Source organism: Cebidichthys violaceus, unplaced genomic scaffold (assembly GCF_023349555.1).
Source record: "Cebidichthys violaceus isolate CVI_PGR_0920_01 unplaced genomic scaffold, fCebVio1.0.p SCAF_7, whole genome shotgun sequence".
NCBI lineage: Eukaryota > Metazoa > Chordata > Actinopteri > Perciformes > Stichaeidae > Cebidichthys > Cebidichthys violaceus.
The window spans coordinates 13,062,214-13,076,659 of NW_027176927.1; the positions used below are offsets into that span (position 1 = coordinate 13,062,214).

At 42.3% G+C, this 14,446-nt stretch overlaps 1 protein-coding gene across 1 annotated transcript in view; it reads right to left on the bottom strand.

The window, feature by feature from the left end:
- Window positions 1–14,446, bottom strand: part of lars2 (leucyl-tRNA synthetase 2, mitochondrial) — a 34,984-nt gene that overhangs the window by 11,760 nt on the left and 8,778 nt on the right. Inside the window, exons 4-12 of the mRNA XM_068735627.1 lie at window positions 12,222–12,313; window positions 12,081–12,141; window positions 11,893–11,982; window positions 11,364–11,507; window positions 8,627–8,734; window positions 6,478–6,637; window positions 5,861–5,965; window positions 4,626–4,741; window positions 4,186–4,469 (exon numbers count right to left, since the gene is read on the bottom strand). Of these exons, the coding sequence (XP_068591728.1) occupies window positions 4,186–4,469; window positions 4,626–4,741; window positions 5,861–5,965; window positions 6,478–6,637; window positions 8,627–8,734; window positions 11,364–11,507; window positions 11,893–11,982; window positions 12,081–12,141; window positions 12,222–12,313 (1,160 nt within the window). The remainder of the gene's footprint in view (window positions 1–4,185; window positions 4,470–4,625; window positions 4,742–5,860; window positions 5,966–6,477; window positions 6,638–8,626; window positions 8,735–11,363; window positions 11,508–11,892; window positions 11,983–12,080; window positions 12,142–12,221; window positions 12,314–14,446) is intronic.

A 14,446-nucleotide genomic window follows, 5' to 3' on the forward strand; every position in this document is an offset into this window, starting at 1 on the left:
GTAGGTAACTAAACCTGAAGCAACCTGTACGCACGAGTGTGTTAAGTGTGAATGTGTGTTTGCAGGATCAGCCAGAAAGAGCCAAAAGGCTCTCAAACAGATGAGCCAGGAGAGGCAGCTGCCCACTCCACGACGGCTCTCTTCACGTAGGAAATAGTCCATCTACTGTGCATCTGTGTGCGTGTGTTGCACTAACTAGGTGGTTTCTCTCTCTTTACCTGTGAATTCATTGGAACACCACACACACTTGCATGCACACCTTCCAAGCTAGGCTAAGCCGAGGCAGGGATTCAGTTGGCAGGCCAATTTACAGCGCTGCAGAGGGTCGGAGAGACGAGATGAGCATTCAGAAAATTACTTGCTCAAGGACGAATAAAACTCCCATTTCTGCAGCCCGTCACTCATCACCCTGCTCGACTGTGTTCCTCTCAAACTTTAATTGGACATGGTTGACGAGTGAAGGGAACAAATTTCCGCAGAAACGTAACAACGGAGGGGAGATGGGAAGAGAGGAGATAACGGCGTCTTGACGATTATAGCCATCAATCACCGCTGATGGGGAGGAATTATAGAAGCTTTGTGGAAGTGACTGAACACAATCTGATGACTTGTGCCATCTGCGACTGAGTGGGCCGTTGTTTTAATCAACATGGTGCCGTGACGATGATTAGTCTCATTCAGAGAGGAATTCCCATGTCAGCGAGGGACTCGGCTGAGTAGGCATTCTCAAACATTTTCAAACATGTTGTGTGTAATTACGCATCCGTACAAAAGGTTAATGTGTGTGCGTGCGCGTTCAGTATTTCTGTGTGTCCCACGAGGCACAGCTGGTTTATGTAACCCCCCATCATCATCATCATCATCTCATGCTGCTCCTGTCACAGATGCCTCTTATTACATTACCCCATCAGAGGAAAATTATTAATCACAAAATTCACAGGCTCGCTCTCAGTGCTCCATGTTCTTGTAAAGCTGTCAATCCTCTCAGCCTGCGCTGACAGAGGGCTCATTTAGCCGGTGCTGGTCTCCTGAGGATACACAGGAAGTACGGAGGAGAGGCTTGGCACTGGAAAGGGTTTGCACATCATTCAGTTCTCACTCTACAAACACCATAATGTCATTTCCCCAGTGTCATTTTGCCTGAAAAAAACACATCCATCACCATTTCTGCATCATATTTACAAGATCAGTTTTGCTTACTCTGTAAATGATTACCATTACATGCTCCTGCAGATTCCTGCTCTACAACATCAGGAGGATTCGCCCCTTCCTCACTGACGAGACGGCGCAGGTTCTCATCCAGGCTCTTGTCATCTCCCGCCTGGACTACTGCAACTCTCTACTCGCCGGAGCCCCGGTGTCGGCCATCAGACCTCTGGAGCTTGTCCAGAAAGCCGCAGCTCGCCTGGTGTTCAATCGCCCCAAGTTCTCCCACACAACTTCCTTTCTCCGTTCTCTACACTGGCTACCTGTAAGAGCTCGCATCCAGTTTAAGACTCTGGTGCTAGCCTACAGGGCAGTGAAAGGAACAGCTCCTTCGTATCTCCAGGCCGTGATCAAGCCCTACACCCCCACCTGATCACTTCGCTCTGCTGCCTCGGGGTGATTGGTCGCCCCGTCGCTCAGAGGTCCTGGCAGCCGATCGACCCGGTCACGGCTGTTTTCTGTCCTGGCCCCACAGTGGTGGAATGAACTTCCCACTGACGTCAGGACAGCGGAGTTGCTGCCCATCTTTCGGCGCAGGCTGAAAACCCACCTCTTCAGGAAGTGCTACCCTGAGCCTTCCACTTAGCGCTTATTGTTTTCATACTAGCTTGTTGCACTTATTGTATTCATATTACTTATAGCACTAACTGTTTTTCTTGTTTCTGCACTGTACTTTGGCTCTGAGTTATGCTCTGCTTCATGCTCTTAGATGCTTGTTTGGAAAAAGAAATGTACTTATGACTTCTGGTGACTAGTAGTTCTTTTGATTACCAATGTTGATGCACTTATTGTAAGTCGCTTTGGATAAAAGCGTCTGCTAAATGACTGTAATGTAATGTAATGTAATGTAATGTAATGTAATGACTATGAGTAAGAGAAATGATTTAAGGGATCTCCACATTCACTTTGACAAGACGTTTAAAATACTTTTAGAACAACACAGACGTAACCATTTTAAATTGTCAATTGTCACTTACTTAAATCAGGGGTTTCCAATCTTTTTGGCGTATGACCCCTTAAAATGGATGAATGCCTTCTTCTGACCCGTTTTCATAAGTTGTCATGTGAGTTGTGATCAGATGACGTATTTTATGTTTTAGAACAAAATGTAAAAAAATCTCTTAAGCTTCTGTTAACCACAGACCTTATTTCAAGCAACCAAAAACCCTCTGACTTTGAGACATGCGAACTGGAAGTGCAAAAATGCTGACTCATTAACAGGTTTTTGGACTAATTCCTCGAATAGTGATAGACTGGTAGTTGTATTTTTCGTAAGTATTTTTTTGAAAGTGCCTGTCCTTTTCCAAACACTTTCCAGTGATGTCTTTTCAAATTATTCTGTGCAACGAACCACCTGCCCGTCAGGTTTCCTGTCACACGCACGTTTGACGCAATATAAAATCCAGCCAACAGTTTCACACCATTCCACTGATCAACTGTCAAGAAAAACAAATGAGGCAACAAAGGCAGTGAAGGAGAAGACCACAAGCTAGTAAGCATGGATGTAAACTATTCAGGTTTCCAACTTTTAGGAAATATTGGCTTTGCAAATGTTTTATGAACAAAGAAATGCTTGTTAGCACTGAAGGATATGCACACGCTACTGGCTTTGAGTCTTTTGTGTGCTTGATGTGCATCATTTCTGCATGCATTTTAATATTAAGAGGCAGACCTCACAACCATCACAAGAAAAAAGTATATGAATGGTGATTATAGAATAAAATATATTGATTGGCTATTAGTTTCAACAGGTTTGACACAATGAGCTCCTACAGAAGAGCCTCTGAGTCACAAGACAGTCAAAAAATCAAACATGGCATTTTTCATATGATAAACATACGGACTAACACTGAGGGTTTTCCTTGGGATGTAATATGTTGATGATAACAACGGAGAAGGCCATTGGGATAAAGCATAGACTTTTTCATTGCTATTCTGTTGCTAGGGAAACAGCTTTGGTCTAAGTTTACATCCTGTCAGCTTCTGCCTTAAACATTGCAACAAAAAATACAAAGGAGCACTGTTGGGACACCATGTGGGGTGAGACAAAGAGAGAGGCCTCCATGTAAAATTGAAAGCCTCAACTGTGAAAACCGCGCCAAAACCCCATCAGGCGTTAAAAATCTCACCTGAAGGTGAGAATTGGTTTGAACCACAACAACACTAGTGACTCCTTGGACAAGGCCCACGGGAACCCGAGAGAGGCCCTGTGACAGGGCCAACGCGTCACCAAGGCCATAAACACTGGCGCACACCCTCTCACTGCGCCTTCCCATTACAATTTCCATTGCTACAAAGGGGTAACAACTGTGGTACCTGAACAACCTAGAGGAAAGTCCTAACCTCGCTCGGCAACCAACAGACTGTTTGTGAGTTCACGAACACATTTGGATCCTGAAGGAGGAACGGATAACTTTCCCAGTGCTCCCCCACTCTAACCTGCAGAAGGAAGATTATAGAAATCCTAGATTCTTTAAGTCGACATTCGAGTTCGCCAATCGGGCTTCTGTGTGATGAAGTTACAGTTACTATAATTTAACTTCCAAGGTGCGGTGAGGATCTACTTTGCTTTGAGTGCTTTCCTCTTCTTTTCCTGCCTACCGCACACACACACACACACACACACACACACACACACACAATAATAATGCAGCGCACAGCAGATAGAGTATAAACGCCTCCGTACATACTCAGAGCTTGTGCGAAATATTACTTTAACTATTGACATTTTGACTTAATTTTGAGACTTAAGCCACAGCTTGGTTATTGGTCTCTGATCTCAGGGTGGTGCCCTGGTGTTATTAATCTATGTTAATAATCCTATTGATATTCATAATTCCATTAATATCATTAATTACATTTTTATGCTTGCTAACCAAACCCGCTCCTGCCAGATTGCAACAGCACATTTAGAATGTTTGGAAAGATCTAAAGATTGGTTTGTGTTTCAATAAAACAATAAATGAAACATGTTCTTACCTGGGACACTTGCAGTTGACCCAGTCATGAGCAGCTTCCAGAGGCGACGCACCCTTTTCCTTGAGAGACGGCAGCTTTGGTAATGTAACTGGTAACTCCTCCTCAGGGACAGCAACTGGACCACAAGACCCACAATGCACTACGGGGATGGGTGTGCCCCAGTATCTCTGCCTTGATATCAACCAGTCCCTGAGCTTGGAGCTGGTGAGGTGGCCACCAATCTTTTGCTCGCTAGCCTTCTGGGTAACGGAGTCAAATGCCCGCTCTCTGGTGAGGCCTGAGAACTACAGAGAGAAGAGGACAAAAGAGCGATTCTTAATCAATTCTTAATTTTCTGTAGAAGTTAAAGAGAGAAGCTGTACTACAGATGCAGCAAAATCAAAGTTTAATAATCTTGAATAATTTTTATCAATGTTGGGGTCACCATCAACAGTGCCGACCTCATCAGAGTTGATCAGCGTTTGTCTCCCGTCTTCATCACTTTTCAGCACAGTTGTCCACCTCAGATTCAGAGCTCTGGCCACAGACAGATCCTCCTCACTACAGTCTGGAATACCTGTCAGACACAGATGCAGCACGAATATGTAACAGTAAAAAGACAATATGGACACACATAATCGATCTCTTGAGATAGTAAAAAAATTTAAAAATAAACCTCTCTAAGCATGTTGTGATGTGACTAATCGTTAACGATCCCTTGGGTTCCACCTCCACTCTGTGAGATACACACCCACTGGTTTCACATCATTATGGTATCCACAACACTGCATGGTAAGACATATCGTTAAAGTGTCCATCTTCAACATGCTAGGAGTGTTAAGGCAGCATCTTTTGCACCATCAAATCCACAAAAACGTTTTTCTGTTGCTCATCTTTATTTACATCTTCTCATTTTTGTTTGGTACAGATTTAATGAGGGAAAATCAAAAAGCGATCATGATTATTCATCTCATCTATGGACATCCTGTGTTCCCGTTTGATCAAGAGTCAGCCTCTGTCTATTACAACAGCTCAGAGATGAATACAAATTACTTTCTTACTTAACCGCTACTGTTGGAGCTATTTATTTGATATAAGTATTTTGTTGTTTAATTAATAAGTAGTATTGTTTAATTATGCTAGATGTTTGCTTATTTAGATTAGATTGATTGTTTGATATATTAACATTGTTTTTTCTCTTTAATAGTAATTTGTTTAGTTATATTATGTTTATTTTTTAAGTACTTAGTTTTGGGTTATTTAGTTTGTTAGTTCTTTGGGTAAACACTGTGGGCACCTTTGGCTATATATAGGAGTAGGTAGATAGGACCAGCATGCACCGGGGTGGGCCTATAGTTTTTTTACCAGCAAAAACAGGAGAGACAGCGTGAGAAAGGAGTTTCTTTGTTCTTTTTGTTTGTTTGCTTGTTTTGTTTGATTTATCAAATAAATAAGAAAATCGGAAGCCTGCATGGACAATCTACTCTTTCCTGCCTGCGTAAATTACCAACCACGGTGCATCAGTGGCGTTTGATTATTATTTGTTTTATTTTGTTTTATACGACAAATGGCTACTACAGCTACAATTTCTAGATGATTGTTAAACCCACACACACACACACACACACACACACACACACACACACACACACACACACACACACACACACACACACAAACACACCTATACACTCACCGATCACAGTATCCAGATAGCCATCAAACGCCTCCCTGTGGGATATGACCAGGGGAACCTCGTGACCGGTGAACAGGTTTTGAGCAGTGACCTCTGTGAGGGAGTCTAACGAACAGAGAGCAGGAGGTGTGAGAGAGGCAGCGCTGCTTCCCCTGGTAGCTCATTACAATCATTCACTACTTAGAGAAAACATCAAGGGAATCCCAATTAACATATACTCAGGCCACTGAGACAACTACATCCATACCTTGGCAGTATGTAGCTAAATAAAACAAATTTATATGAGCAAAGTTCATAACATGCATCCATACAAATGAAGACAAATATATACAAATCTTTGATGAAATGTCCCCCCAAAAAATGTAGTTCCTTCTTTATATGGGAATTCATTTTTCACCATTAGCACAACTTTTCAGGCGCTGGTCAATAAAGAACACACATAAGATGCAAAAGATCACCTTTTCAAGTTGTGAGAGCATGCAGGTGTAGACGAATAAGAAAAAAAATGTCTGATGATATAGGAAAAATTGGAATGTGTGTCTTTCCCCCCTCCTACAAAGCAGGAAATCATACCACTTTGATGGACCCAAACACAGACGGGCATCAGAGACACTCACCTTTGCCTGGCTGAAAGGCTTTCTCCAAAGCTGAGCGCACTGCGCTTCTACCGTGCAGCAGTCTGTGGGAGGGCAGGACGGCCAGGTAAGCCGCTCCGAACACCGTCTCTGGGGAGGAGCTGTAGGCTGACAGGGTCTCCCCCGTCTCCTCCCCGTTCACCTAGGAGATAACAACAGAAGACGCATGTGGGAACCTCTCCAGTCCAGATGCACAGGAGACGAGCTAATGAGGAGGACCCGCTGGCTCCTCGGGCCGCCACACAAAGGGGTTTATTCTGAAATAAGATGGCTACCATATATATTAAACACATTACAGGGTTTCAGTTATTTCAAAAATATACTGCATTATAATTTTAGGCACAAAAGCATTGTTGAAATACTGATTATTATTGAAATAATCCAATCATCATTTAGTCAGTGGAGAAAAAATAACATTTTAAATTATTAAAATTATTATTAATTATAATTATTATTTTAAATTTAATAATAGTTGTATTTATTTATCAAGTAAAAACTAAAAGATTGTGTGGCTTTGTTTTTTTCTACTGTATACTTCTGTTTTTAGCTGCTTCCAAATGACTTTTATCACAAATTCACTTTTATGTACTTAATAATCAGTGTATTCATCAACATTGAGGTTAGCACTAAATTTGATACCACATCAAAATATAAATCTCCAATGGATCCTTTATTCCTTCCACATGGGAAAATGCATAACAGCAACTTTTAAAAATGCATTTTTCTGCCATAATCAGGACATTGTAATTCTCTACGAGTACAATACAAGACAGTTGCCATCCTTATGTAAACATTCACATTTGAGTTTAGATATTTAACCCTTGCAAACTTCCACCAATATTTGTTCATCAGCAATACATTTAACAAATTCTGCAAAGACAACGAGTTGTAGCCAATCAGAGGCAGAAAAGGGCGGGGCTTCATGAAATGCGGAACTGCCATTGGCTCTGAAAGAGTTAACTTCTTGCTACTATAGTTGTGTTATTGGTTAAGCTAACGTTGCCTAAATCACTTATGTTTTAAATGAAAATGAAGCACATACTACTCTGCGTTACAAGACGTTTCATTCATTGCACTTTAACTCATTGTAATGCTTGCACTTTACTGTCTTTGCACTTAATTGTGACTAAGTATCGTCTATGGAGAGAATGACAATAAATTCTACCTTGAACCATGAACCTACAGCCACACGGAGCTGCTAGCTTCACTGTAGTCTTGTTTGTTTGTTGATCAGACAGAGTAAAGCTGTTTCAAGACATCAATAGTGGGATCCGTTACCTTGTGAGGAGTATTTGTCATAGAATAAATTATCAAATAATCTGATAAATTGTCAGTTGGAGCCTTAAAATGCCACATGTGCTGTGCGTAGCTCTTTGATACATAATGAGGCTAAAATGTCTTTAATCCTATAATTATTTATAGATGACACACTCATTCTGGGGGGTTCTGGGGTAATGAGTGTATGTCATGTCATAGAGTAGATACTCATACATATCTTCAGCCCCCTGGGGAGATAATTCAGTGCAGAGTTCCTGTGACAATGTATGATGATGTAATATGAGACAAGCAGCCATTCAATTAACTTAGTGGCCCTTGGTTTTAACTTTAATTACGCATTCTGCCAGAGAAACACCCTCTCATATACATAAAGAAACACAAAAGCACTCTCACATCTTCTAACTCTATAAATAGGACTTTTTTTAAAGTAAGGGACTGACTTCAATCACCATTTTTCTGTTTCTATTTCAAGAAACTGTTTAACAAGGGTGCTCATGGGGCTCTCGTGTGAAGAACTGTTAATATGGCTTTTAGAAAACTCAACAGAAACTAATCTGTGACATCATCTCTGTGAGTAAATGCCCACTTGCAGAATGATGCACCAGCTGAATGTGAACAACAAAAGTGAAAATTGTTATGTTTGGGTGCATGATTTCGAATAGAAATACATAAATAAACAGAGGAATCCAAAATAAAGCAAGCAATCACTGCTTGGGGACAAAGAGATGAGAAACCGAGGCCGGGAAGCGGCAACAACAGGGAAACACTTGGTGGAAAAAGGCTGAGGGATTGAAAGGAAGTGAGAATGATGAATGAATAAAAAGTGTGACGGGGGAAGGGAGCTGAGATTCACCTTGAGCTTGAAATCGAAGTAGCAGCCGGTGCACTCCCCAATCCAGTTTGCCTGCATGGCTTTGACACCATACCACTCCGGAAGGTCTGCCAGGGCGTCCAGGAGAGGCTGTAGGAGGGAGACAGGAATTAATTCACAACTTCTTTTCTTTGCACAAGTTAAAAAAGGGCTTATTTTCCACTTCACTGTGGAAAAGAGATCATTTTTGAAGGGGGGGGCGGGGTTGTCTAGGATAATGCAATTGACTTCAACTCAGTGTGGCCTCTTTCAAAGCCTGGCCAATTTATTTTGACAAAGCAGCAGAGCCGACCAGGTCACATTATGCAGACATAGAGGGATTTTCAAAAATCCTGACCTCCAATTGCCCTACTTTCTTTGATATCACAAGGCAATCGCCTTTAAAGTGCACTCTCTCTCTCTCACACACACGTACATACACAACAACAGTTATTCTGCATGATTAAAGGAAGCTATGCATATCAACGAGGCTCAGGTCAAAAAGCCACAGCTGGGCTGAGGCCAGAGATGTTCAAACTCTCCATTTCCTTCGCTGTCTGTCGCAATCTATTACCCCAAAAACCCTCCTCACTTGTGCCGCTCAGCATGCAGTACCTCATAACGGCAATATCAATACAAACATAAACGCTGGCTATAGTCGCTACCAGCACGGCCGAGGAGTGTGTCAGTTATGGATTTGCTCCAGGGTGGTAGAAGACAGAGAATCTGAGACGTTCAGCAAAACAAATACGTTACCAGCAAAAACAGGAACACGATGACAGACAACGGCCCTAAAGAGAGAGGCAGTAAATGTTTTCACTTTCCTGGATTAGAAAATATAGTTTGGCACAGATGCAGGAGTAACTGAAAGATGTACAGCGAGGACAGGAGTCTCCATGGCAACTAAGAAAAGCTTGAGAGAAAAAGGATGGTAAAGCAATAACCAAGGATTGGATGTGTGTGTGTGTGTGTGTGTGTGTGCGTGTGCGTGTGTGTGAGAGAGAGAGAGACATCTAGTACAATAAGAACAATACTGCGATACAAATGGTTCAGGGACTTGAACCGGCAACCTCACAGTCACAAGTTGTTCTTGCTTAATGACACCAAACCCCTCAAGAAGCTATGCTCATATATGAGAAAGAACAGAGCTGAACAACACAATGAGTTCTCAGCTTGTGAATCATTTAGATGTCAGTGCAGTGTGATGGCTGCATGTGTGCCTGAGTGCAACAAGTGTGATTATGCATGAAATTGAAAACGTGATCGTTTTGCATCCACTTCCAGAAAAAACAACATCCATCTTAGTAATAATATGCAGTCATCTGTGTTCTGGAACAAACAATATGGTTACGATTTATGATGAAACTCCCGTCAGTATAACGTGGAACCACCTGACAGCTGAATAAATGTTGTCTGAGGTTAATGTTGTCTAACGGACTTGAACACGTGTACGGGCAAGCAGAGAAACGCAGACGTGGGAAATCAGTCCAGTTACAACACGGCGCGGTTTCACGCGGTCCTTCTTTCGTTCCATCTGTCTTTCTCACTTCTTTTCCCTAACACCTCCTTCCTCTTCCTTCCTTCCCACTTCTCTATTCGTCAGAGAAAATTAGAAATGCAGGAACACATTGTCACAGCAGGCTGCTTCCACCTCCTCTCACACCTCTGACATGGACAAGCATGGTCGACTTCAGCGCTGCGGCGTAAACTGGAGTGACACCGACTGTGGACAAATTGATGTTTTAATCAAAATGACAAAATTGGGAAAGAAATTAACAAACCCTTAAAAGGACAAACAAGTGTTTTTGCACGTTTTAACCAATTTATAAGGAATCACATATTAATTATTGACGACCTTTTCTCAAAGCACAGAGGAAGTTGTTTAGATTGATTTCACACCTACCAGGCCGGCTTTGGTCTCTATGTTATTGTTATGTATATTGTGTTATTTCAGTACGATACGACACAAAAACTTGCTTATGCTCCACTTTGCTCTGCCTTTTCTTCTCATGGCATCAGTCTGATTTTAAACAAGTAGAGCTGAGACTACAGTCAATGATTTGATTCAACAAAGAATCTGCAACTATTTTGATATTCATGTCATTTTTTAAGCAAAAATGTGAATCTTTCTCTGGTCTTAGCTTCTCAAATATGAGCATTTGCTGCTTTTCTCTGTTTTATATAATTGTAAACTGGATGTCTTTGGGTTTTGGACCGACAGTCAGACAAAAGAAGACATTTGTCCCCTTGGGCTTTAGGAAATTGTGATGAGCATGTTCGCAGACCAAATCAATAATTATGATATTCTAATAACAATTAAATAATCAGCCCTAAAAACAAGAAATATGACAATCATACAATTCTACCGGAATGTTGCTCCACTTAGAAAAGCATTAACTCTTGCAGCTTGTCTGCGCTGTGCAGCAAAGGCGGAGCTTCTCATCAGCCAAGCCAGGCCGCCTGGTGCCATTACTCCGACTCCGCTGGTCTCTCTCTACTTGGTTGGGAGACGCTGAGAACGACGACGTCCGGGGGTCTGATTGCAGAACGAGAGAAGCAGGGCTGCAGCTGCTGCTGCTGCTGAAGCGTCGGCCATGATTGTTATCAGAGGGGTTCGCTGCTCATTTTGGCCCACATGAAGCTGCTGGCCCGCCATTCAGACCTGCCACTTGTCACGTACACATATACAGCACGCTCTCCGTCACTCATTCATTCACTCACTCACAGACCAATGCCGTACCTTGGCATAGTTTGTAGTCTTGATGAACCATTGTGTGAGCAGCTTCTGCTCCACCAGGGCACCAGACCTCCAGGAGCGACCGTTTTCATCCACCTGCTCATCAGCCAGCACTGTCTGATCAACAGGGTCCCAGTTCACCACAGCCTGGGTAACACAAACACACAGATTTAGATGAATGAATGAACACGAATGAACACACACACACACACACACACACACACACACACACACACACACACACACACACACACACACACACACACAAATTGAAAATGCAGAGCTTAGGAAGTAGTTTGGATTTAATAGTGGGTCCAAAGGCTTACTTCGAGGTCGTCCCATTTGATTAAACACAATCAAAGGGCTTCTACCGAGCGCTCCCTTTTTCAGTTCATTCATTTTCTTTCAGGAGTAACTGGTGAGCTGCTTCAATAATTTCTGTAACTGTCGGCAACCTCAAACCTAAACCAATCATATTATTCCTTTCAAAAGAAACCCCAGGATAAGCACTTTAGTCAAAAGCCATTCCTACCTCTTTCTGATAGGCCAGTCCTGCTTCAAAGAGCTTGATAAACAGATACTGAGTCCACCTGTAGTAGTCTGGAAGGCAAGTGGTCACTTCCTGTGAGAAAAAAGCCAGAGTTGTATCAGCCTTGTGTGGTGTGACACACACACACGCAAGAGAGAAAACCAGACATTTAAGCCTCAGCTCCTGCTCACCCGGTCCCAGTTGAAGCAAAGGCCGAGGCTGTCCAGCTGCTCCCGCATGGACTGGATATTGCTGAGGAGACACACAACAGCAACGTTATGGTTTGTATAGACGACGAACGCTCGGAGGAACAGGTGTGATATTTCAGTTACCTTTTAGTCCACTCCTCTGGGTCGAGTCCTCTCTCAATGGCTGCATTTTCAGCTGGAAGTCCAAAAGCATCCCAACCCATTGGATTCAACACCTGTGGATGTAGCTCTGTATTAATGGTGAAATCGCTCGTGCAAACAACAATTTTGATAATTGAATCGTTTCAAGTCATTTAACATGCAACGAAAATCAAACATCTCGTGTTTTCAGCTTCATTCAATGCAAAGATTTGCTACTTCTCTTTTTTTTTCTCCATAGCAAATGAAATATGTTGACAAAAAAGCTATTTTGTGATGGTCATCACTATTTTTGATATTTTATACACTAAAATTAAGTTTCAACAATGTTTACTGGACATTCCACACACGTTTCAAGACATATGAAAATACTGAATAATAATTTGTGTCTGAAAAAGTTCAACCAGATTTTTAAAGCTTCTTAAAATTATAAATACTCCTTCTCCTTCAATAAAAACTCTAGAATCAATGAATATGAAATTTGAATATGTAAATATAACATTATCTGCTGGACACAAGAGGCCTCCTACTTCATTAAGAAGCCTCAGTGTGTATACACTTGGTGCTTAATGTTGCCTATTGGACTATGACATGCTGCTGAAGTAGTTGTGATATTTATTTATAAATATTAAAATGAGATTCAAAGAGGATACGTTAGAATGTGTAACATTTCACCTTTAAGGTGTCAAACTCCACAGTACATCATTCTGAACAGTGAAAGTCAAACATTAAAGTGAACAGTAAGCGAAATAGATTTTCGAAAGAAGGGGGACTTAAAAAAAAAAAACGTTACACAGAATGACTTACTTTATTAGATATGTGACGAGAGGATTTATGCAAAGCATTAACAGTAGATTGTAAATGTTTCATTGCAGGAGGTAATTCATTCTGCAAAATAGCCCCGGGTTCCACTAACAGCAGCACATGTTGACCCCTATATGATAATGTCTCTGCTGTGATCTCAACTCCATTACATACTGTGGTTAATGCATGCAGACCAACTACAATTTCCATGTAATTACAGCCGTTGCATGATGTAAGCTTAGAATGGAAGACCAGGATGTGAAAGCTTTAAACCTGCAAGCCTGCAATCACTTAGTAAGCTGTTTTACACACAGTTTCCTAAACAACATCCCAATCTACCGTCGCATCCTCTCTTTGTTTGCTTTCCCGCTCTGTCCTTCTGTACTTTGCGTCCACATCGCCATTTAGCATACACCCTCCTTAACATGAATCCTCATCGAACTCGTCGATGTCTCTCTCGCTCATCTCGTTTTCCCTTCAGAGCGTCGGCTGTGTCTTTTTTTTTTTCTGCTCACAGAGGAAAAAAACCGAGATGAAAGCCCAGGAGTGGAAGGCGTGAGTACAGTAGGAGAAGCAGAGTGACAAGAGAGTCGAGGACTGGAGAGGATCATCGCACGGACTCTAAACGGGTCTGATGTTTCAGACGAATCGGTATCCTTGGTAACTGCCTCATTTGTAAAGCCGAGTACTGAATGGTATTAAGGCTGAGAGCGCTCAGCACAGCAGACCACTGTGGCTGCTCAGAAGGAATACAGGCACAATGAGAGCAAGGCACAGGCCAACGATATTCTACTGTGTGTTAATAAGGAAGCAGAAAAAAAACACCTCATTAGGATGGATGCGCTACTATGTTGTTTATTCAGTGTAAATACTCTTAAAGTGAGGCGGTATTCATGAGGGCCCGGCTGTGATGGACAGGCCGCGTTAGCGAGCTCTATTCTCAAAGTTCAAAGATAGCAGCCGAGGCAAATTATCACTTCACCACTGATAGCTCCAGCTCCACTTATCCTTATGTCCACACAAAAGAGAGAACGCTAGTGCGACTCTTCGCCAACCTGTCACGCCACATTTCAGAGCTTGAGTGACAAGAGGCAATGGAAGATGGACGTGGGAGTCAGTGTGGGCACATTTATGACAATCTGTCCTCTGTAATGTGGAGCGAGTCGGTGCCAAGCCGAGACAGATACGAGAATGCGCAGCTCCAAAAATCCTCGCGCTGACGACAACGGGGCTGAGGAGTGTTTGGTGACTGGTCCTGTGAATGTGAGGCCACTCTGCTACATGCAAGTGTCCACCCACGCAGATCCAGCTAGAAGCTACACTCCATCTGTAGCAGCTTCCAAATGCAACTCCAGCATGTCTCTGTTTTCTCATCACACTAATGGGTTCCGACCAGACTCTGGTAA